Genomic DNA, 21,425 nt, shown 5'->3' on the forward strand with positions numbered 1-21,425 from the left:
TTGTACAACTTCGCAAGCCATGCTATGAATCGTCCATGGGCTCTTGCTTGATCTCGTCAGCAAACATAGGCTCGGCTTTGATCTTCTTCCCGTCGTCTTCACTGCCCGTCGAGCTGACCACGCTTCCTCGCTTGCTCAACGGCGATACTTCGATCGTGTCGTGCAGTAGAGTCTCTGTAGCCGAAAGGCGGCTCTTCTCGTTCCCAGCAAAGTTCTTCCTCGGCCGCCGTGTGCTTGTACTTCCACCAGCGCTGCTAACGCTGCTACCACGCCTCGTACGCTCCTCGGTGCGACGTGGGTGACGAGCGTCAGGATCGGGGGTGGGCGTCCGAGATTGTGAGGAGTTCCGCGAATGGGAGCCGTCACGGAGCAAACTTTCCTTTCGACGACGTTCTTTGATCCTTTCGGATGAGGGCTTGTCCTTGAGTGCCAGCTTTTCCAGATCCTTTTGACGGCGAGATTTGCGACTGGTAAAGATCGAGAAACGAACATTGTTCCATCCTCGCCAGCCAGTCCACCATATCCACCCACCGTCTCTCTTTGCCACCTCGCGCTTCCGGGCTCTGACGACTGTGCGAAGCTGCGAGCGCCGCGCATTCTCCCGCTCCCAGTACTCCATGCGGAACGTATCCCATCCCTCGCGAAAGTCTGGCGAGAAGGGCTTTGGCAAAAGTAGTACTCGTAGCACATCTCCACCAGGCGCAATGTCTTCCTCCAATAAGCCATGTCTGGCAGCATGCATGTTCCAATTCTCAACTTTGCCTCCGCCGAGCTCAATATCCTTGGGCATGATTTGATAGTTCACGCGATCTTCGCGAAACCATCCCAGCTGGTCCAGCATGGCGACCCAGCCTGCAAGCTCAGAGAGGAAAGATCCTTTGACCACCACAACTTTCAGATTGAAACCTCGCAAGCCTCGATTCGTGGTAGAGACAAACTTTCGTGGCCAACGCACACCACGTTCATACATGCCTGTGCCCCAGAACAGTGTCAAAGTGACGATGCCGGAGGCCCAACCGAGCTTCTCGCCCGACTCCACAACCCAGTAAACGCTGCCTCCCACTCCACTTCCATCTTCACGAGGCCGAAAGAACAGTAGATACGTGAAGCCTAGCACCCAAAGAACCAGAGTGACCAGGAGGAGGAGATGGAGTCGGAGGCGTGCACGTAAAGACACATATTGGAGTCGGAGAGAGGATTCCAGGATCAGCAGGTTGAGGTATATTTGAGGCGGGCTGGATGGGAGGGCATCTCTGGGATCGCTGGAATGGCCTTGATGTAGCGGAGGAAGTGGTGCGGTGATAGAATGTGCTTGCGATGGACCCGTAGCTCTGGCGTTGGCCGCAAGCTGCTCGGCTGAGACGTCAGGCGGTGGAGCGCCCTTGACGATACGGTCGATGGGATCGCTCATGGTCCTTGCGGTTCAAAGTCGTGCTCGGCAGTGCGTCTTGCCAATTTCCCATCCGTTATCGAAGGAAAAAGCGGCAGACCGAATGACGAGCAGGATCCGAGAGAATCGAGGTCAATTCACCGCATGACGCTCATTTCGATGATCTGTTGTCCAAAGGTAGCAGACTGCGACAGTCGGCAATTCACTCCGGTCTGTGAAATGAACGACGTGGAGGTTGCACGAGAGATGTTCCTTGGTCGGTCGGTGATGTGAATGTCCGTGGTCCGGTCTTTGCTCTGAGATATCTCCGGCGTCGCCCGATGACATCGCCGTCAACACGCTCGCCTTCTCCCCCGCGACGACGCTCGGTGAATTTGTTACAAGACTCGCTCTCTCTCTTTCCCTTTCGCACGCGTTCCACAGTCGCTGTGATTGCAACTGCACTTCTACTTGACCGATTCTTGCACTCACACTGGACAACAAAGCCGGTTTCCTGTACGATAACGTATTTCTGGACCAAACGTGGCGTCTGTCTTCTGCCAGGCAGAAGCAACCCGACTTGCGACTCTTGCCTTGTTCCGTCTGGGTCAAACTCGCTGGTATAGATTCTCTGGCTCGCCAAAGATATCTCACCGCCGGCGACCACCATCACAGATCACGCCGTACTCGACAATGGCCTCGACCTCAGCCTCGAATTCGGATGACCTCAACGAGCGACCGCAAGCATCGCAAGCCCCCACGGGAGGCAAGCCGATGCTCGCCCGACAGCGGGCCAAAGAGGAGGCAGAGGCGAACGGCAGACAGGCACCCAAAGGCGGATGGTTCCCTCTCGGCTACAAAGATGGTTTCTCACAATGGTGGGCCTCTCTCACTCCTGCTGTCACGGAGCATCGTGTTATGAGTTTCATCCCGTACCTTCAGCAGCCACCCACCCACATGCAGACTGGTAGCACGCCGACGAGTCCCAGTGCAAGCATGGTCCAAGTCGACAAAAGTCAGGAAGCTGTGCAAAGGACGAGCAGTGTCAACGATCCGTACGGACCTCGCCAGTGGAAAAGTCAAATGGTACAGTTGGCAGGCAAGAATCGATACTTGAATGAGTTCAGCGTCGAGCGGACAGGCGAGCAGACGGACAACAACCTCGTCATGCTACATGGCTATGGTGCTGGTCTTGGCTTCTTCTACAAGAACTTTGAGCCATTGTCGCGACTACCGCACTGGAAACTTTACGCTCTGGATATGCTGGGAATGGGACGAAGTAGTCGACCGACGTTCAAGATCAGCGCGAAAGATCGAGAGGCGAAGACTCGAGAGGCCGAAGGTTGGTTCGTTGATGCTTTAGAAGAGTGGCGAGTCAAGAAGGGCATCGACAAATTTACATTGCTCGGGCACTCGCTGGGAGGATATATGGCAGTGTGTTATGCCCTCAAGTACCCTGGACATCTCAACAAGCTCATTCTCGCATCGCCTGTCGGTATTCCGGAAGATCCCAACGCCGTCAGCGAAGCCCTGCCCGAACCCGGTGATAGCACTTTGGCGAACGAATTTACCCAGGATGCGAGTAAGCAGAAGCAGCCCAGAAAGCCACTTCCAGGTTGGCTAGTGACTCTGTGGGACGCCAACGTCTCGCCCTTCTCTCTTGTGCGCTGGAGTGGACCAATGGGACCTCGCTTGGTATCTGGCTGGACGAGCAGACGCTTTTCACACCTGCCGGCTGAGGAATGTCAAGCTCTTCACGACTACTCCTATTCCTTGTTCAGACAGCGAGGTAGCGGAGAATATGCCCTTGCGTACGTTCTAGCCCCGGGAGCCTTTGCACGTTCACCGTTGATCCGGCGGATCCATGGCGTTGGCCGCCAATTTCTCGAGGCTCATAGCGAACCTTCACCAGATGATGCCACTTTGACAGCCGCGGTCGCAAACAAAGCTCGAGAAAACGGCATTCCGGTAGTGTTGATGTATGGAGAGAACGACTGGATGGACGTCGGAGGTGGACATGACTCCAAGAAGAGGATCGAGGCCGCAAAGAAGAAAGCTTTGGATCAAGCCAGCGATCGCGAGAAGCAACTCGAGAACGGGGATGTCAAGGTTACCGTTATCCGAAAAGCAGGACATCATCTGTACCTGGAAGGCTACGAGCAATTCAACGAGGAGATATTGGGCGAGCTAAAGGATGTGGAGAGGCGGCAAAAGAGGCTGGGTGAATTATAGAGGAAATACAGCGTGGAGGCGAATCCGGGAGGGCGATAGATTTTGGTTTGGCATGCTTGGCCTTTTGAAGCGATGGTAGCGATGGCGTTGTCGAAGGTGCTGGCATGATGCTATACAGGGGAGCATCGGAGAGAGTCCTTGAACTGAATGGAAACGCTTATATCCAAATGATACATCTCTTGCGCGAGATGATCAGTCCCCGGCCGGTCATGCACGTACCGCGGACTTGCACGATTCGGAGAAGCAAGTCTCTTGCAAGGCCTGCATAAAGCTCATATTTCACCACCAACGCCGCGCTAATAACACAGACACAACACCCTCAATCCCTATCCCTTCCAATCTCACCCTTCCCACGTTCCCGCTCCATATCGAGCTTTCGCTCCTCCTGTTTCCTCCAATGACTTCCCTCCTCATAGTCCTTGCTGATCCCCAACGCCTTGCGCAACTTCTCACTCTCATCAATCTTGGCCCTTGCGAGCTCGTGTACCTGATGTGACTTCAATCCCTTCGCGCTCGGTCCGTTGCGACTCTGTTCGCCTTCCAGCTTTTTTCGTAGAGCGTCGCATTGGTCATCGACTTCGTCTTCATCGACTCTGCAGTACTCAGTCAGCTCATGGCCTCAATGATATCATCCGTCAGTACAAGACACCCACCCTTCGTCCTCCAACTTGTCCCGCAGCTCGAACACTTTCACCTCAATCTCCCTCTTCCGATCGTGCTCGAGGATCTCCTGGTCGGGTTGACGCTGGCGGTATTGTATCGAGTCGATGTCTTTGGGGTATGGCTGGGCGTTGTCGCGGGGTTTGAGGTTCGCCGAGTTGCGCTGCACGTAGCCGGATGTACCGGAGCCTCGAGGAGTATTAAGACCGACATTCGACGACATGGTGGAGAGATGATGCGGCGATGGTGTATGTGAGAGCGCAGATGAGGTCTCTGCCCTACAAATTGAAGGGGATTTGATGCCCCGCCATGCGATCGGATTTAAGCTGCTAGCTCCCGGCGCATGTGAAAGTCATTCGAGTCATTTGTTCGTGGCGATCATCAACATCAACACATCTCTCTTCGTTGCAAGTACGAGCATTTTCTCAATAACCTCAGGCCACAGATAGTCAGAAGCTCAAACAAGCCAACGATACCACGAATATGCCCGCAATCATGGAAGAGGAAGAGTCGTCAACAGCTCCAGCCGTCCTGCCATTCCCACCAGTCACCAAATCCCACATCATGCACTGCTCGTTCCACTCCTGGCATCCCAAGTACCGCACGATTACCCCGAAGGCCCGCCTAATTCGCCTCACGAAGCCATTTTTGGACTACCTTCGCGCAGACGGCATTATCCTACCGTCCGACGACGCCGAAAACGACGAAAGCGACAGCGGGTTCTACTCGGCCAGTGATGCTCAAGAGGAGGACGATTCAGATGATGACGATGTCGATATCGCGGCAGACTGGAGAGAAGTACATGAGACGATCCAGAGCACCATTGAAGAGCTGGGCGGCAAAGTGGTACCCAAACTCAACTGGTCCGCGCCCAAGGATGCAACATGGATGAACGCAAATACTATGGAATGCCGCACGCCAAACGACGTGTATCTCCTGTTAAAGAGCTCTGATTTTGTTACATGGGACTTGGAACACGCTTTCGACGACTGCGTGGAGTCGCCAGATTCAGAGCTCAGTCAAGACGACATACCTTTCCACCTCGTCCTTCGCAAGAGCGTGCCGACCTTCAACCCTTCTGTGGAATTCAGATGTTTTGTCAGAGAGCGAAAGCTATTGTGCATCTGCCAGCGAGACCTGAATCACTACGACTTTCTGGAAAAGATGCAAGGACAACTACAATCGATGATCAAGGAGTTCTTCGACGTCAGACTACGAGATTCATTTCCAGATGAGAGCTTCGTGTTCGACGTCTACATTCCGCAACCCTTCAATCGAGTATGGCTGGTCGATGTCAATCCTTGGGCTCCGCGCACGGATCCCATCTTGTTCAGCTGGCTGGAACTTCTCGACATGCAAGCACCGCAGGAGCCAGAGTTCTCTGATGCGAGCCATGACTTCGTCCGGCTATCGATTGCAGGAACCGATCAGACAGCCGCTACACCGACCGGAGATGCTGGGTCTCACTCCGATTCAGACAGTGACGAAGATGAGGATGCTGATGAGGAGTTATGGCTGCCGGAGCTGAGACTTGTACGGAAGTCTGACCCTGAAGCCTATAACTTTAGTACCCAGCAATACAGCGCGCATAAGCTGCCGAAAGATGTCGTCGACGCTAGTCAAAGTGGTGAAGGCTTGAGAGAGTTTGCTCGGGACTGGCAGAATATACTCGAGCAGCGGAAGCAAGAGGACGCGGCGGAGTAGTCGGACTGAAGGACCAGCATTGACAGAAAGCCTCACAAAGGCGTTGTGATACCTTCGGTACTGGAGGAACCGTGGTCCTTTGAGTCATTGGGCACTGCTTGGGCACTCGCAGGCATCCCTGGTCGCTTCAATCTCGGTGGCTTTGTGGAGGCTTATGACGGAACCAAGAACTTGACCGACCATTTGAAACACTCCTATGCTGTGGAGCCTTGTGCAAACATTTCATGCAGATAACGACACATCACTCGAAGAAAACAACCTCATTGTGAGGAGATCAATATCACCCTCGAAACAGCACAACACGGACCAAGTCATGGAATCCGAAGCTTTCTGGACTATCGAGACTATCAACGATGCACGATCTCGCTGGATAACACTTCAAACACGCTCAAATTGGACCTTCAGAGTGCTTTGTCCGGTCCTGACCGTCCTCGCCCTCGCAGCGTCAAGAGTCCTCTCCGAACCGATACCAATCTGGTCCATGTCTCTAATCTGGGCGTCCTGGTGGTTCGCAGATGCCGCCCTGGAAGTCCTCGCGCACACCGGCTGGAGCGTTCGACTGCCCGGCGTCCAAGAACCTACATGCGTCGTGCCGAAAATCCTCCCCAACACGGCACATCTCAGCGTTCTCGTGGAGGGACACGAGAAGACTTGGCCGAGGGAGAGGGATGTCATTGTGGCTTGGTGGAGGAAGGGTTTGAGAGGGTGTGGATGGGAAGCTGCGCCGGATAGCAGGTGGTTCAGTGGGGTGTTGGTTGGAGTGGTGTATCTGACTGCAATGGCGGTCATGTTCAGCAGTTCGCGGTGAATCAAGCTGCCGAGAGACACAAGGCCGGTGCCCTTGATAGAGTTACTGGCAGCCATGGGTATCATGACCCGGGCAGGAACGACCAGATGAATACATGACCAACCGTATTCGTCTTGAGGTTAAAGGACGCCAAAGACAATGCAAATGATGCATGTCTGTTCGGGAGATTCTCTTGTGCACCCTCCTTCCCCTCACTTAAGAGCGTGGACTTCGAAAAAGAAGTCTGAAAGGCGCACCTTCTGTTCCCGGTGAAAACGTAAACGTATTCGATCGATCTACCGACGCTCCGTTCTAAACGATCCCATTGCCCAAAGGCGGGAACGCTCAGGCAAGTGCCAAGCACCTGCGACGCCGGGGGTTTGTGTTGCTTTGAAGGGGGTTGTTGGGAAGAGTGTAGCTGCTGTGGCAGACCTGGAAAAAGTAGTCAATTGGGCCCCATCGTTGGATATAGCGGGCGAGACTTCCACGCCGTCATTTCTTCTGACATACAGCAACCCCTAAAAGTCAACAGACCAAAGTCTCCGCGATGGTCGTAGAAGCATCATGCAGAACGCCGAAGCAAAGTGCCTTTCCCTAAACCTCAACCTCCGATTCCTCTACCTGAACGCCGATGCAGAACATCTCAATCCATGAGATAGTAGAGACTGCTGATGCTCTCGCCGTGATGATTGCGACGAATGGCTTCAGACAGCAGATTGCTCACGTCGAGCACAATCAGCTTCCTGGTACCTTTGCGTTTCGCATCCGGAATGGGGAAAGCGTTCGTGACGATGACAGCCTCGATCTCGTCGCATTCGTCCAATTGTTGCAAAGCATCGCCGCCGAATAAGCCGTGCGTGGCCATGCAGTACACTTTTGTCGCGCCGCCTCGTTTGACCACAGTCTCCGCTGCTGCGATCCAGGATCCAGCTTTGTCAATCATGTCGTCCACGATGATGACAGCCTTTTCGCGGACGTTGCCAACCAGCGTGACGTGGGTCTCGATTTCCGGGTTCTGGAGATTCTCTTCTTCTTCCTCGTCTGAGTGTGTCGCGTCGCCGGTACCACCCAAGCCAGTTCCATGATGGCCACTAGCCCATCGGGAGGAAGCTACCGACGTGAAAGACTGCATCATATGGTCGGGAGTGGCCTCATCCTCGTCGCTTGATCGCCGTTGACCACGTTGTGTCGAATATTGAGATGCACTTGGCGAGGGTACATCATCATCGACAATGTGGCCGTGAATGAGGCGCCCAGTGATGACATCCCTCGCTCGTTCATCGGTGTCGTCGTCTCCTTCGGGCTCTTCGTAACCGTCCTCATCGGCGAAACGAGCAGATGCGATGCTGGGTACCGTGTGCGCGCGCGAGACTCCCGGCTCAGGCAGCGCTTCTGCAGGACTCTCGTGAGCACCGTTTGTCTGATCAGGTCCCGTGGCCCGACCCAGTGGACTGGGTGCCATGTCGCCGTTTGCGTGACGGGGATTGGAAGTGACTGCACGGTGCTGTGATCGGTGCTCGCCGTTCGCACGATGTCCTAGTTGTCTTCGCGCCCAGTCGTGCTCTCGTGGTGCGTGAGCATCGTGAGAAACACCCCTGCTTCCCTTGTCTTCATGATCCTGGCTCAGATCTGAGCTTCCGTCCAGACCTAGACTCTCAAGCATGACCGAATTGAGCATGCTGGCGGGCATCTTCGGTTTGCGCTGATCTGTAGTCACGATGCCGAAGCTCAGGCCGAGTCTGTCGGCCAAGCTGGTCACTCGTTTTGTACCTCCCGGGTTCTTGCTTACAACAACACTGTTCTCCCAATCGTTGACATTGAGGCGTATCCATCGAGTGAGGAGAGGTTCGGCGGTCAAGTTGTCGATTGGGCATTTGAAGAAGCCTTGCATCTGTGTTGCGTGAAGGTCGATGGTGATAACGTGGTTTACGCCGGCCACGTTCATGAGGTTGGCGATCATCCGAGCTGCGATGGCGCCGCGATGGGCCTTCTTCTTCGACTGGCGCGAGTAGGGGAAGTACGGCATCACAGCTGAATGCGAAGTCAGCACCTTCGGGAAGACATAATCAACACCACTTTGACCCACCAGTGACGGAGCGCGCAGAGCCTCCCTTGCAGGCATTGATCATGATGAGCATCTCCATAATGTTGTCATTGATTCTGAAGAGTCAGCGCGAACAGTAGAAGAGGACATTGGCCAACCTACTCGCCGCTTCCGCTCTGCACAATGAAGACATCTTGGTCGCGGACCGAGGTCTCTTTACCGCGAGTGTCAGCGCAACGATCCTCGAGCCACTCCACCAGAAACTCGCGTACTGATTTCGACCGATGTCTCGCCATTGCTGAATTTCTTCAAGTCGACCTTGGACGGTTTCTGCCCGAGTCGGTCGCAGATGGCCTCGACCAGGTGGGGGTGCGACGAGCCGGAGAAGATGCAGACGGACCGCATGGCGCCGATGTTCGTCAGGGGGAAGAGGAAGTGGATTGGGTGGTGTTAGATGACCTCCAGTGAGGCATCGTCCGGAGAGGCACGCAAGAAAGCGGAGTGAATGTTGATTTGCACATGTCAAATCTCAGAAGTTTGAAGGCTCAGTAGTCAGATTCGAGGGGTGACGTTTTCTGCGCGCGCCAAGAATCAAGCTGTCCAAAAGCTCAAGCTGCCGATAGACACGTGCGTGACTTCCTTGTTTGGAGACAGCTTAGGGTTAGGGTTAGGGTCAAGGCTGTGAAGATGGTCCTATATGGATGTCGGAGAGCTGCGTGCACTTCCATGTGGGAGGCAGACAGCAATCGTGTATTAGCTACCCGGCAGCTTGTGCAAAGCTAGGCTCACCAAGGACCTGTCCTGCTTGAGTTGCTGCTCGACTCGGATGTCTGCTGCAACATGCACGAAAACATACAAGTTTAATCCAAGAAGCACATGGATAGCAGCGGCGCTACCAAGACGAAGGTGCTCGGTGCTGTTGATTGACGACTTTCGTCTTAAATCGACCGCGTGAGCATGTTCGCGCATTGAGATGAGGGCTTTGTAGTCGTTGAGCTTTGGCATCATGGCCTGGTCGATGCCATGGCATACACGATGGTAACTCCTTTGCCTCACCGACAAGCTATCATGTACGGTTGAAGCTGTTCGGCGTGGTAGTAGGCAGCCGCAATGAGGACATCCGAAACGGGGCCTTCGTTGCACGTGGACTTTCCAAGGTTGGACCATGAAGATACCTGGTAGCGGTAGCCAGACAGATGCCGAGCCGTATAGCATGGATGAAGGCAAGCGAACGACCGCGTACCGCTGGACAGAAGTAATCAGTTGGACAAATGTCAACATCAATACAGAGACTCTACCAACACCGTCTCGAGGGGCGAGAGTCGGACAGAAGGCGACGTCTCGTGAAGTTGGAGTTGGTGAACCTGAACTGAACGTCGTTGTCTTGGAGGGAGCTGCAGCAAACACGTCATCAGCGGAGAAATCTGTCCCTTTGCTTTGTGCCCTGCCTGCCAACCTGCCTTGCGCTTGAATGAGCCCACGCACAACTTCTCACCTACCACCTGTTTCCTCCTACCCACAACACCACCCTCGACTCGACGACACCGCCGCGCCGCAGTCTACATCCAACGACCTCACATCTCTTCCTCCATCACCTCACCACCTCGCCGTCGCAATGGCTCCACCAGCTGCCACCGCCGGGCAATCGCTCCAAGAGCGCTTGTTGACCGTGGCTCAGACGCTCCAGTTCGCTTGGTTCATCGGACACGTCACTCTGCTGTTCTCCACCATCCGATACAGCTTGAGCTATGTTACCTTCAAGTACTACAGCCGCTGGGCACAGTTCAGCTACCGCACAGCCTTCGTGGCCGCCGCCGTCACCTACGGAATCGTCGTCTTCAAGGGATACCGCGCACGCGCTAAGAGTGGAAAGGCGCAGGCGAGCCCGTTGGCCATGGCTGGAGATGAAAACGTTCAATACTTGGGTAAGCAGACAACAACAGCGGGACCTCGCATGCCGCCTGCAAAGAGGATCATCCGCTAACACATCGAACTGCAGCAATGGCCTTGACTTGGCTATTCTCGAAGCAATACCCTCTCGCCATGCTTCCGTTCACCATCTACAGCACCTTCCATGTGCTCACCTACACCCGCTCGGTACTCCTTCCAACCCTCCAGCCACCACCAGTCACCCCCGCTGGCCAGAAGCCCGCTTCTTCCGGTCTCGGCGACACCATCGGCCGCTTCGTCAAGGACTACTATGATGCCAGCATGTCGTTGGTCGCAGGCCTCGAACTGGCATTGTGGTTCCGCATTCTCGGCTCTGCCATCCTCTTTCAGAAGGGCAGCTGGATCATCCTCGCGCTCTACACCGTCTTCCTCCGTGCTCGCATCAGCCAGAGCACCTTCGTGCAAGGCACAATCAAGCAGATCGGATCTCGAGGCGATGCTCTCGTCAACCGCCAGGACATGCCACCGGCCGCTCGTCAAACCTGGGAGACTGCCAAGAACGTGCTCAAGCAGGTGCACGACCAGACCGACATCAACCGCTACCTTGGAAACGCTCCCGCTCAGGCGCCGAAGAAGGCCCAGTAAGCGCAGCGCAACACCAAAACGAAACTATGACGGCAGAAGCATCTACTTTGGCGATGGAGTTTGATCGCAAGGAAAAGTTGGCAGCAAGGGCAGACAAGTTTTGGATGCCTGGAGTGCAATGGATTGAAGGGAGGCTGAGGAGCAGCCGAAAAGGGCACTCATTACTGCGGCTTGCTCCAACGATTGGGAATGACGCGGGAGACCTAGTGCATACTTTGGCGACATTTGCGATGCTTTGAGTATCGTTAGCGTTTGCAACACGATGACCTATAGACTTTGCGAATTTTGATAACGTGGCCTCCGTCTCTCGATTGCAATAGCAGCGCTGTGAGTAGCGAGCGCTCTAATCATTTGGTCATTGCTTCAGCTGCAGCCTCCCGTGAGACGAGCCTCCTTCCGCTCATGGACAGCTTTGAGATGATCGGCATTGCAAGTATTGAAAGCGTTTCCTCATTCAGAGTGGTTTCCTACTTGATTGCATAGGCTGGATAGGGCACACTGCCGGCCAGTGACGCTCCCGTCACAGGACTGCACGCACAAAAAGAGCGCACGAAGCCGCGACGTGCTTGTGCTGATAAGCCCTTTGCGTCGTCACACGCAGCACCGGTAATCTGTCCCGATTTCCAGTGTATCCGCAAGTCCCGTGCGTCCTGCTGTCTTCAAGAGAGCACATCTCTTCAGACCAGCGATCCTGAGCCAAAGCCAAATGTTTCATAGATCATTCGCTGCATTCTCCTGCCCAGGCATGCTCCAGTGATGCCCTTGTGATATGTCCAAACGAAAGTCCTTGCGCATGCTCTACGCCCAGACCGTGCTAGGGAAGCACTTTTCCTTCGTCCACGCATCGGAGTGTGTGCTGGCGTGCTGCTCGAGGATCTTCGTGTTGGTCGCGTCCTTCACCGCAAGTCAGCCTGACGCCCACAGTGTGAGGGCAAGTTGTAGACATAGAACTCACGAGATCTTTCCGGCAAAAGGCGCAATTGGTCTTGGGTTTCGCTGCTTTGACGGGTGTGCCGTTGGGATTGACAGGAATACGAGTGCCGGCTGCTTCGGCCTTTTTGTGCTCGCGGTGGATGCGGTCTTTCTTGGAGATGGGCATAGTTGCGGTGAGGGTCGGCGAAGTGAGAGAGGTTCGATCGTGAGTGGAGTGTCTTCGGGCGTGTCGTTGCGTCGGGAGAAATTCTTATTGTCGAGTGGTTGGTCTTTGTTGTAAAGGTGAAGTGAGGTGGTGGGGAGGAAAAAAGTCCCTGGTTCACGCCGGACTCTCTCATGATCGCGCTTGCTTCCCCGGATTTTCTCGTGGCGCGAACGCGAGACCAGGCAGACATCTTTTTCACGCGCTGGACAAAGTGCTTCGAACATTGCCATCATGGAGATCAGACATTTACATCACCTCATTTCTGGTGAGAAGCCCTTATTCAATTCATCCGGCCTGTCCAGCGTCGCCTTCAACTCCATCTCGACGGAATTCTCATCAACGATTTCAAGGCTCTACGCCATGACTTGAACCCGACCATGGCCACCATCAAGGCCATCGAGCAACGCTCCGTCCACCAAATCCAATCCGGCCAGGTCATTGTAGACCTCAACTCGGTCGTCAAGGAGCTCGTCGAGAATTCTCTAGATGCCGGTGCCACATCCATCGAAATTCGTTTCAAGAACCAAGGACTTGATTCGATTGAAGTCCAGGACAATGGCAAGGGCATCGCGCCGGACGATTACGATACAGTCGCCTTGAAGCATCATACTTCCAAGCTATCAACATATGAGGACCTCACATCACTGGACACTTTCGGCTTCCGAGGCGAAGCCTTGTCGTCACTCTGCGCTCTGTCGAGGTTTCGTGTCCTGACGGCTCGCGCGGAAGATGGAGCGATCGGGAAGCTCCTCGAGTTCGAGGTGTCGGGCCGGCTGAAAGGCACTTCAGTCACTGCTGCGCAAAGAGGGACTACCGTCTTCGTCGAGGACATTTTCCACAATCTGCCGGTCCGCCGCAAAGAACTGGAGAAGAATGTGAAGCGAGACTACACCAAAGCCATCACTTTGTTGTATGCTTATGCCTGCATCAGCGTGGGAGTACGCTTCACGGTCAGCAACTTGATGCCAAAGGGTAAGAAAGTCATTGTCTTCTCCACGAAGTCCAACACAACTACAAAGGAGAACATCACAAATGTGTTCGGGACGAAGACCCTACTTGCGCTTATCAGACTGGATCTACGCCTGGAAATGGAGCCGAGAAACGGTCCCAGCACGCAAGGTGCCCGCAACTGGTCCACACAAGCCGCCGATCGTGCCATGGAGGTACGTGTGGAAGGGCACATCTCTAGACCAGTCTTCGGAGAAGGTCGGCAAGCACCCGATCGACAAATGTTCTTCGTCAACTCTCGTCCTTGCGGACTACCGCAGGTAGCCAAGGCGTTCAACGAGGTATACAAGTCTTTCAACGTCTCCCAATCTCCTTTTGTGTTCGCCAATTTGATCATGGACACGAATGCGTACGATGTCAATGTTTCACCAGACAAGCGGACCATCATGCTGCACGATCAGACTGCCCTGCTCGAAAGTCTGAAGGCGAGTCTTGCAGGTCTCTTCGAGAACACCGATCACACTGTGCCGCAATCAACTCTGCCCGCGCGCAAGCTCCCGGCCTATCAGCCACTAACAGTGAGTGGACCCACGGCGGCGAGAAAAGCCTCGACTGGTGCCCTCAGCGATGATGAGGAGGAGAGCGCAGACGAAGCCGAAAATCCAAAGCCTCTTCAAGCACCTCACGCAGCACGATCGACATCTCCGTCAAATCTCATTCACGATTGGGTAGGAAGAGACTGCGAACCACGCAAAGAGTTGGGGGCGCCTCGACGCGTAAATACAGCACCCAGCTTAGATGTGGCTCCAGCAGGCGATGTGCCGCCAGCTCGGAGAACGGCGCTTGGTCTGACGCTCGACGCTCCATCAAATGCCGTACCTGCAGTTATGGCAGAACCTGATGTGTTGATCGACGGTGACCGTTCACTCCCACCGGCCTCGCATTCGAATACGCAGAAGCCAAGCAATAGGCCAAGCCAAGACGCAGTGATCAACCCTGATCCGCTGAGCACTCCATACGGCGACCTGTTTTCGCAAATACCGCTCATGTCTATGGATAACGAACGCCAGTCCAGCGCCGGCAACGAACAAGCGCAAGCCGGCGAGCGTGCTGCACCAGAAGCCCCCCAGGAACAGGAAGCCGCACCTGAGCCGGCACAATCAGACGAAGAAATGGAAGTCGAGGATAAGATTCAAGATGCTCCAAGTCTGCCGTCGACATTGAAAAAGACGGCACCTGGAGTTGTCCAGAATGCCTTCGATCGGATGCGACCCAATCGCACTCCATTGCAGAGCGCGGACATCATCGTCGGCGACACCAAAACCACGACCCTTATCGGTAACAGCCCGCCGTACAAGAAGCGACGGATTCACAAGGTTGAGAACTCTCAAGCAGTCGCAAAATTCGGTGCTAGTCCGCTTCTCGCAATGGGGCTGCGAAGAAACTTCGCTGCGCCTGGCTCTCAGCTTCATCTGGAAAGCAGTGCACCGTCTGCTGATGGCACCGACAACGAGACTGATGACGATGCATCAGACGCTGATGAAGACGGAACAGAGATAAGCGTTCATGCGAAAACTCCGACTGTTGAGGTGAATGCAACCGAGCAGAGCCCTTCCTCTGACCCTTTGGATGACCTTGCCCCTGCACCCGCTAACGACGACGAATGGGACGAGACATATGTCGATGAAGCCGAGGAGAGAGTGAAGCAAGACGCGAAGATTGCTCGGCTCATCCATGAGGCTGAGATTGCAGCTGCATCTCCTACTGAAGAGAACCTTAGGCGGGCCACTCAGATGATGAAGAACAGCGGCAATCGCAAGGACTCAACGTTACGTCTTACGCAGACTGTCAAGACCTCCTCGGCGACCATTGCGAAAGACATTCGCCGTCTGAATGCGCATCGAGAACATGGCTCAAATACTGGCAACGCGGATGCCACACTGAAAAACGCCATCGTGAAAGATGGACTTAACGATGTCGAAGCTGAGGATCGGCTGTCATTGACCGTTTCCAAGAGCGACTTTGCGCGAATGAGAATTGTGGGGCAGTTCAACCTGGGCTTTGTTCTCGCCTTGAGATCCGGAGGAGGTGACCGAGAGGAAGACGATCTTTTCATCATCGACCAACACGCTGCCGACGAGAAGTACAATTACGAGCGCTTGCAGCGGACAGTCACTTTGCAGAGTCAACGTCTCGTCCGGCCCAAGGTTCTCGAACTGACCGCTGTCGAACAAGAGATCATCATCAACCACAGCGATGCTCTGAAAGCAAATGGATTCGATATTGAAAGCTCATCCCACCTCGACGAGGAGGGCGATGAAGTCGGAACTCGCGAGTGCCGACTGCTGACCCTTCCCATGAGCAAAGAAAAGACATTTGACCTCTCCGACCTGGAGGAACTCCTCCATCTGCTCTCCGAAGCTCCAACAAATAGCGCCGAGATACCTCGACCGAAGAAGGTACAGAAGATGCTCGCCATGCGTGCTTGTCGAAGCAGCATCATGGTGGGTAGGACGCTCACCGAGGCTCAGATGAGAAAGGTCGTCGTTCACATGGGCGAGATGGAGAAGCCTTGGAATTGTCCGCATGGACGTCCAACGATGAGGCATCTTGCAGGTCTAGGCGCGGTAAATGGATGGCAAGAGGGTGATCCCATGGGCGATGACGATGATATCAAGCATGAGATGAATGCTACGCAAGTTGCTTCGACCGACTGGGCGGCATGGCTCAAGGCGAGGACGTGATGCTGCTATTGCATCTTTCTCGTATGGAATACTTATCGAGGACGCTCGAGGGCGGCTTCGGGGCCCAGCGAATAGGCAGCCCGAGGGCACGACGACAGCAGACCATCATGAAGGCGAAACATAGAATCCCAGTGTTCCTTTCTCCCAGTCTGGATGTATTCAGTCGAGGTGTATGTAAGAGTGTCGAATAAAGGAGACTTAGATTGGTGCATGTTATAAAAGGATGGCATGCTCGGTCTAGACTTATCGAGCATAAAGGAAGACACCGGATACAGACGACAATACGAGGGACGATATTAAAGGATCAGTATACATCAAAGGGTGTAAAAGAACACGACGAAGCTGTTATAGCTAGCCGTTCCCTCCGTAGATCCTAAATTGAATTACCCTTCCTGCATGCAACTTTCTAGACATAAACTTTGAACGAAGAGTGAAGTGAATAGACCCTCATCACGCCAGTCTTTTACGTGCGGACCCACCTCCGTCGCATGTGGGGGTTGGAAATCTTGTGGACGTCGGAGTCATTTCATTTCAACAATTAACAAAGAACAACTCTCGCCACTCTACCACGTCCGCGCATCTCCCTCTCCTCCTTCTGGAAACACCAACACGATACCGCAATCATGTCGCTCACCAACTGTCGCTTCTACGAGGAGAAATACCCCGAAATCGACTCCTTCGTCATGGTCAACGTGAAGCAAATCGCCGAAATGGGCGCATACGTCAAACTGCTCGAGTACGACAACATCGACGGCATGATCCTGCTTTCCGAACTCTCCCGACGACGAATCCGATCCATTCAGAAGCTCATCCGCGTTGGGCGCAACGAGGTCGTGGTGGTGCTGCGTGTCGACAAAGAGAAGGGTTACATCGATCTGTCGAAGCGTCGTGTCAGCCCGGAGGACATCATCAAGTGCGAGGAGCGATACAACAAGTCGAAGATGGTGCACAGCATTATGCGCCATGTTGCTGAGAAGGCAAATGTCCCGATCGAGGAGCTCTACCAGGATATTGGCTGGCCTCTTAACAAGAAGTACGGACATGCGGTGGATGCCTTCAAGCTGTCCATTACCAACCCGGATGTGTGGAGCGAGGTCAAATTCAAGAACAATGTGATTCGGGACGAGCTGCAGTCGTACATTGGCAAGCGACTGACACCACAACCCACCAAGGTCCGCGCTGATATCGAGGTAAGCCGAATGTGGAATGCACTGATTTTGGAGGCACAACGAGACTAACAATCCCCTAGGTGACCTGCTTCGGATACGAGGGCATCGACGCCGTCAAGCGAGCACTTCGCTGCGCCGAGGCCAAGAGCACCGAGGACACCCAAGTCAAAGTGCGCCTGGTCTCTCCTCCGCTATACGTGCTCACCTGCACGACCGTCGACAAGAGCAACGGAATCGAGGTGTTGGAGGAGGCGATCAGAGAAGTTGATGCGAGCATCAAGAACGAGATGGGCACATGCATGGTCAAGATGGCACCCAAGGCAGTCACGGAGAACGATGATGCCGAGCTGCAGGCGCTCATGGACAAGAAGGAGAAGGAGAACATGGAAGTCAGTGGAGACGAGGACAGCGAGAGCGAAGATAACGTGGTTGCATAAGTGGCTGCCGAAAGTCATTGGCGTATGGAGTTGAGAGGACAAAAGTCAGCGTTCGGGTCATATTGGCAGCATTTGAAGGTGGACTCTGCCGTTGTGCTACGGAGAAGCAATGATCTGTTGCGTGAGGTGATGGTAAAACATCGAAGACGCGGATGGGATGCATGAGCTATGACTGCGAAAGGCCATGAAATAGGGCGAATGGACGAGCTAGATTCCCGCTGATTGATGAATAGAATCTATCGAGTCGTGCTCATTAACAGCACTTCTACAACCTCGCAATCTCCTTTCCTCCGGTATAATTCAAGACCCAGTACACCATGATGATCAATTTTCGACGCCAATTCCTCGTCCACGACAGATTCTTTCCTCTCCACGCGGCCCACGCTCTGGATCCGGTCCACTCGGAGTTTCCTTGTACAACACCATCTTGACCGCCGATATACGCGATAATCGACTTCTCGCCGTAGACGAACGGCTTCTGCCCGTCCGTGTCCCGATTCAAAGCATGCACCAGATATTGCGCTTTCTGCACCGCGACCTCCGCCGTGGTGGGGAGGAAATATTTCTTGATGTCGGCAGCATCTCCCAGCGCATAGACGTCCCTCATGGGTTTCTTGTCTCTGTCCAGAACGTGGAGATACTCGTCCGTCATGATGCGTGGCAATTTGTCGGTTTTGGAGACATCGAGCTCGTCGACCAAAGCGCACTGCTTGTTACCGGCTGTCCACAACACCATTCCGCAACCTATGCGACCTTCACCCTCGGTGGTGATGGAGTCGCGCTCGACCTTCTGGATCTTGGAGTCCGTGAACGTCTGGACGTTGCGCTGGGAAAAGCTTTCGATGGAATGCTTCTGGAGAGCCTTCTCAAAGTCGCCCAAGATGCTGGGAGCAGCGTCGTGAATGGCGATGGTCATTTTGCCGGCCAGATGTGGATATAAGAGTCGAAAGTCATGATTATAGAGGTCGGAACTGGAACAGACAAGCGTGAGAGTCAGCGATGGCTTGGATGCAATGGGAGTGAGGCAGCTCAAGACCCGGGCTTAGCTCGAGAGACGATCTCGGACCGCTGCAGGTCTTCTGTCCTTGAGTCTTCTTACATCTCTGCTGAGATCTCCACGCCGGTTGGCCCGCCTCCTACGACGATGATGTGCAGCAATTCGCGTTGTTCCTGGTCGGTGATGCCGGGTACGGAGGCCAGCTCGAGCATCTGCTTGAGGCGGTACTGCACCTTGCGTGCATTGGCAACATTCTTCAGGAAGAAGCAGTGCTCCTCAGCGCCTTCAAAGGTGGGATAAAGTCAGCAGGCGACTCCGACGTCTACAGAAAGAGGAAGGCGTTCGAGACATGCTCTTATGCCTTCCATATTGGGCCTACCTGGAGTGCCAAAAGTGTTCGTCACACAGCTATTGGGTGTCAGCTGCTGTCCCACGATGCCACTTGGAAGATCTTACCCAGGGGCCAGTATCAGCCGATCGTACGACACATCGAATCGCCGGGAATCACCATCTTGGACGTCGCATTCCGAGCGACACGCACATGTCTTGCCGTCAAAGTCCACGCTCTCGACTCTAGCTTTGTAGAAAGTGATACGCCGAGATTGGCGTCGAACAGGCTCTTCTGCCACCGAGAAGTCAAATATTCCGCATGCTGCGCTGGCCTGCCTTGTTATCAGTACGCTGTTGTCATCCACTTGCTGGTACTGATACATACCAATAGCGGAGTATAAGGTCGAGTTTCTTCGGGTGAGATCACGAAGATGTCGAATTTGCTATCGTTGAGCTCCTGCGACAAGACGAATCCGGCCCAACCTGTCCCGACGATGACAATTTTGTCTCTTCCTTCTGCCATTGTTTCGATGGGATGTTGTTGATGAGATTTGCTGATTTCAAAAAAAGTTGTGAATGCATGACGTACAGATCTTGGACGGATCCGTTCTTGCTAGACTGAGAGCAGCCGTCGACGTCGATAAGGAGATGGGAACCTCCTCTGTAGCATCTCGAGTTTCGAGATCCAGTATCTCGTGATTCTAAGCAGCTCACCTTTGCAATGCCCAAGCTCTGCACATGTCGCCTGTCTTTGATGATGTGGGACTGCGATGCATGCGGACTTGGTTCGGCATGGCGAAGATCGCTACATTGATGGATAGGCATCTTTTCACACGACAGTGTAAGAGTGACCGAGGACGTGTAGAGTATGCATGTGCTCTGCACAGTTCGCCGACAGTAGTACGTACCCAGCTAACACTGCTGTGCGATCTGCCGTTCTTTGTCGAGGTGCGGTCAAGTACCATCAAGGTGGGGTACGTCACCGGACAGACGACTTCAACTTCCTCCCCGCCGTTAGCGATAACGTTCTAAACTCTCCTTCATACTGATTCTCGGCAATTGAACCTGTGCATTATCAGCCCGGCATCTCACCTGGCGTGACCATCATCTTCACAGACCGACAGTCGGTCTCGATTCTTCCCTAAGAGTCCCTAGCCCGAACGCCCAACCAATGCATTCACCTGAGATCATGCCTACAGAACGAGCATCGCTCCTCAGTCTGCCGGCAGAGATCAGGAATGCCATCTATCTCTACGTCTTCGACCCAAATCTAGAAGTTTCCTGTCCAATCCCTCCGAGCAAGCCGAATCCGCTTGCGTTATCGCTACAGCTCCAAGACTTCCACTCCTACATCACCGCCCGTCAGGATGCCAATAGAGCTGTCCGTGAGCTGGGCGTTCTCCGTACCTGCAAGCGTATCTACGACGAAGCTCAATTGCTCGCACTCTCCTTCACGCCCTTTCACCTCTCCGGCGACTGCACATATCCGGATGTCTTCGATCTGCGGTCCCGTTCATTGACTGCCGCCAAGATTGGTGCTATCCGGCACCTCACTCTTACCGCTCGGATCAGTCATCTCAGAGCTCTGAACGAAGCCTGGGCCGGAACGCCTTTTGGACATCCAAGCCTGCGACTCGACACCTTGACCATCATCCCCAAGCGACCGGAGGTGTTCGCGACTGTATTCGCAGAGATAGCAGATCTGAGCCAGAGTCACACCTTGGCGTACATCTTCAGCGAGACTCTGAAGGGATTGCGAAATGTCAAATGCATTGAGGTCCGGAACGAGGGCTGCTTCAATGAGACGGTGTGGCGGCAGTTCTACAGAGCGCTCGTGTACAGACTTTGGCGTTGGGGTGGAGGAAAGTGCGGCGTGAGGTTCGAGAGTGGTGACACAGCTCCCGGTGGTACGGCGGAGAAAACGAACCACTGGTTCCGGGCCTATTTCACGGAGGATCAAGGGATCGAGTGCGGCGAGGAGGTCGTTCGGCTTGTGGGACTCACTGGAGAGTTTCCCGATCCGAACCTCGCTGGGGTGGGACCGTGAGGGACGATCTGCCGGAGTGGAGGAATGATAGAAGCAGTGCCCTGTGCGAATCAAGTCAGCAGCAAGAAAGATTATACTCCCTTTAACAGCAGGCATGCACGCTGGCGGGCCACATCTAGCATTGCGAAGTTGGCGTATCGTCTGTTCCCTGTCACGTATCTCCTGAATAGCAAGCATGAATAGCAAGGGAAGTGAACGATGATCATCGTTGTCAACGCGGGCGATGGGAGACTCACGAGCAGTGCAGTCGACTAAGCTCAATGCGGGAACTGCACCCGAAACGT

The 21,425-nt window shown here is 54.2% G+C and overlaps 11 protein-coding genes across 11 annotated transcripts; 6 read left to right on the forward strand and 5 right to left on the reverse strand.

The window, feature by feature from the left end:
• Positions 1–514: 514 nt before the first annotated feature.
• Positions 515–1,537, reverse strand: MYCGRDRAFT_62869 (uncharacterized protein; the record flags this gene model as incomplete). The annotated part of the gene is made up of 1 exon (XM_003849170.1): positions 515–1,537. A coding segment is annotated over one exon (897 nt), but the record flags the coding sequence as incomplete, so codon positions are not given.
• Positions 1,538–2,143: 606 nt separating this feature from the next.
• Positions 2,144–3,601, forward strand: MYCGRDRAFT_87682 (uncharacterized protein; the record flags this gene model as incomplete). Its single annotated transcript, XM_003848723.1, has 1 exon — positions 2,144–3,601. The coding sequence occupies one exon, from the start codon at positions 2,144–2,146 to the stop codon at positions 3,599–3,601; it is 1,458 nt and encodes a 485-aa protein (XP_003848771.1).
• A 319-nt stretch (positions 3,602–3,920) lies between these two features.
• MYCGRDRAFT_87683 (uncharacterized protein) lies at positions 3,921–4,484 on the reverse strand (the record flags this gene model as incomplete). Its single annotated transcript, XM_003849169.1, has 2 exons — positions 3,921–4,194; positions 4,255–4,484. 2 exons carry the CDS (start codon positions 4,482–4,484, stop codon positions 3,921–3,923), a joined length of 504 nt encoding a protein of 167 aa, XP_003849217.1.
• Positions 4,485–4,744: 260 nt separating this feature from the next.
• Positions 4,745–6,773, forward strand: MYCGRDRAFT_110944 (uncharacterized protein; the record flags this gene model as incomplete). The annotated part of the gene is made up of 2 exons (XM_003848724.1): positions 4,745–5,888; positions 6,196–6,773. The coding sequence occupies 2 exons, from the start codon at positions 4,745–4,747 to the stop codon at positions 6,771–6,773; spliced, it is 1,722 nt and encodes a 573-aa protein (XP_003848772.1).
• Positions 6,774–7,395: 622 nt separating this feature from the next.
• PRS1 (ribose-phosphate PYROPHOSPHOKINASE pyrophosphate synthetase) lies at positions 7,396–9,306 on the reverse strand (the record flags this gene model as incomplete). Its single annotated transcript, XM_003849168.1, has 4 exons — positions 7,396–8,783; positions 8,839–8,912; positions 8,959–9,010; positions 9,069–9,306. 4 exons carry the CDS (start codon positions 9,199–9,201, stop codon positions 7,396–7,398), a joined length of 1,647 nt encoding a protein of 548 aa, XP_003849216.1.
• A 1,105-nt stretch (positions 9,307–10,411) lies between these two features.
• On the forward strand, positions 10,412–11,331 carry MYCGRDRAFT_48345 (uncharacterized protein; the record flags this gene model as incomplete). The annotated part of the gene is made up of 2 exons (XM_003848725.1): positions 10,412–10,721; positions 10,796–11,331. 2 exons carry the CDS (start codon positions 10,412–10,414, stop codon positions 11,329–11,331), a joined length of 846 nt encoding a protein of 281 aa, XP_003848773.1.
• A 562-nt stretch (positions 11,332–11,893) lies between these two features.
• MYCGRDRAFT_82293 (uncharacterized protein) lies at positions 11,894–12,530 on the reverse strand (the record flags this gene model as incomplete). The annotated part of the gene is made up of 2 exons (XM_003849167.1): positions 11,894–12,225; positions 12,287–12,530. The coding sequence occupies 2 exons, from the start codon at positions 12,428–12,430 to the stop codon at positions 12,130–12,132; spliced, it is 240 nt and encodes a 79-aa protein (XP_003849215.1).
• Positions 12,531–12,846: 316 nt separating this feature from the next.
• On the forward strand, positions 12,847–16,161 carry MYCGRDRAFT_48403 (uncharacterized protein; the record flags this gene model as incomplete). Its single annotated transcript, XM_003848726.1, has 2 exons — positions 12,847–14,292; positions 14,488–16,161. The coding sequence occupies 2 exons, from the start codon at positions 12,847–12,849 to the stop codon at positions 16,159–16,161; spliced, it is 3,120 nt and encodes a 1,039-aa protein (XP_003848774.1).
• Positions 16,162–16,715: 554 nt separating this feature from the next.
• MYCGRDRAFT_101353 (eukaryotic translation initiation factor 2 subunit alpha) lies at positions 16,716–17,767 on the forward strand (the record flags this gene model as incomplete). The annotated part of the gene is made up of 2 exons (XM_003848727.1): positions 16,716–17,351; positions 17,411–17,767. 2 exons carry the CDS (start codon positions 16,785–16,787, stop codon positions 17,765–17,767), a joined length of 924 nt encoding a protein of 307 aa, XP_003848775.1.
• Positions 17,768–18,032: 265 nt separating this feature from the next.
• On the reverse strand, positions 18,033–19,620 carry MYCGRDRAFT_76066 (uncharacterized protein; the record flags this gene model as incomplete). Its single annotated transcript, XM_003849166.1, has 5 exons — positions 18,033–18,738; positions 18,867–19,047; positions 19,144–19,172; positions 19,221–19,426; positions 19,480–19,620. The coding sequence occupies 5 exons, from the start codon at positions 19,615–19,617 to the stop codon at positions 18,033–18,035; spliced, it is 1,260 nt and encodes a 419-aa protein (XP_003849214.1).
• Positions 19,621–20,283: 663 nt separating this feature from the next.
• MYCGRDRAFT_96065 (uncharacterized protein) lies at positions 20,284–21,141 on the forward strand (the record flags this gene model as incomplete). Its single annotated transcript, XM_003848728.1, has 1 exon — positions 20,284–21,141. One exon carries the CDS (start codon positions 20,284–20,286, stop codon positions 21,139–21,141), a length of 858 nt encoding a protein of 285 aa, XP_003848776.1.
• Positions 21,142–21,425: the final 284 nt, after the last annotated feature.

This window comes from Zymoseptoria tritici, chromosome 10, assembly GCF_000219625.1.
Source record: "Zymoseptoria tritici IPO323 chromosome 10, whole genome shotgun sequence".
Taxonomy (NCBI): domain Eukaryota; kingdom Fungi; phylum Ascomycota; class Dothideomycetes; order Mycosphaerellales; family Mycosphaerellaceae; genus Zymoseptoria; species Zymoseptoria tritici.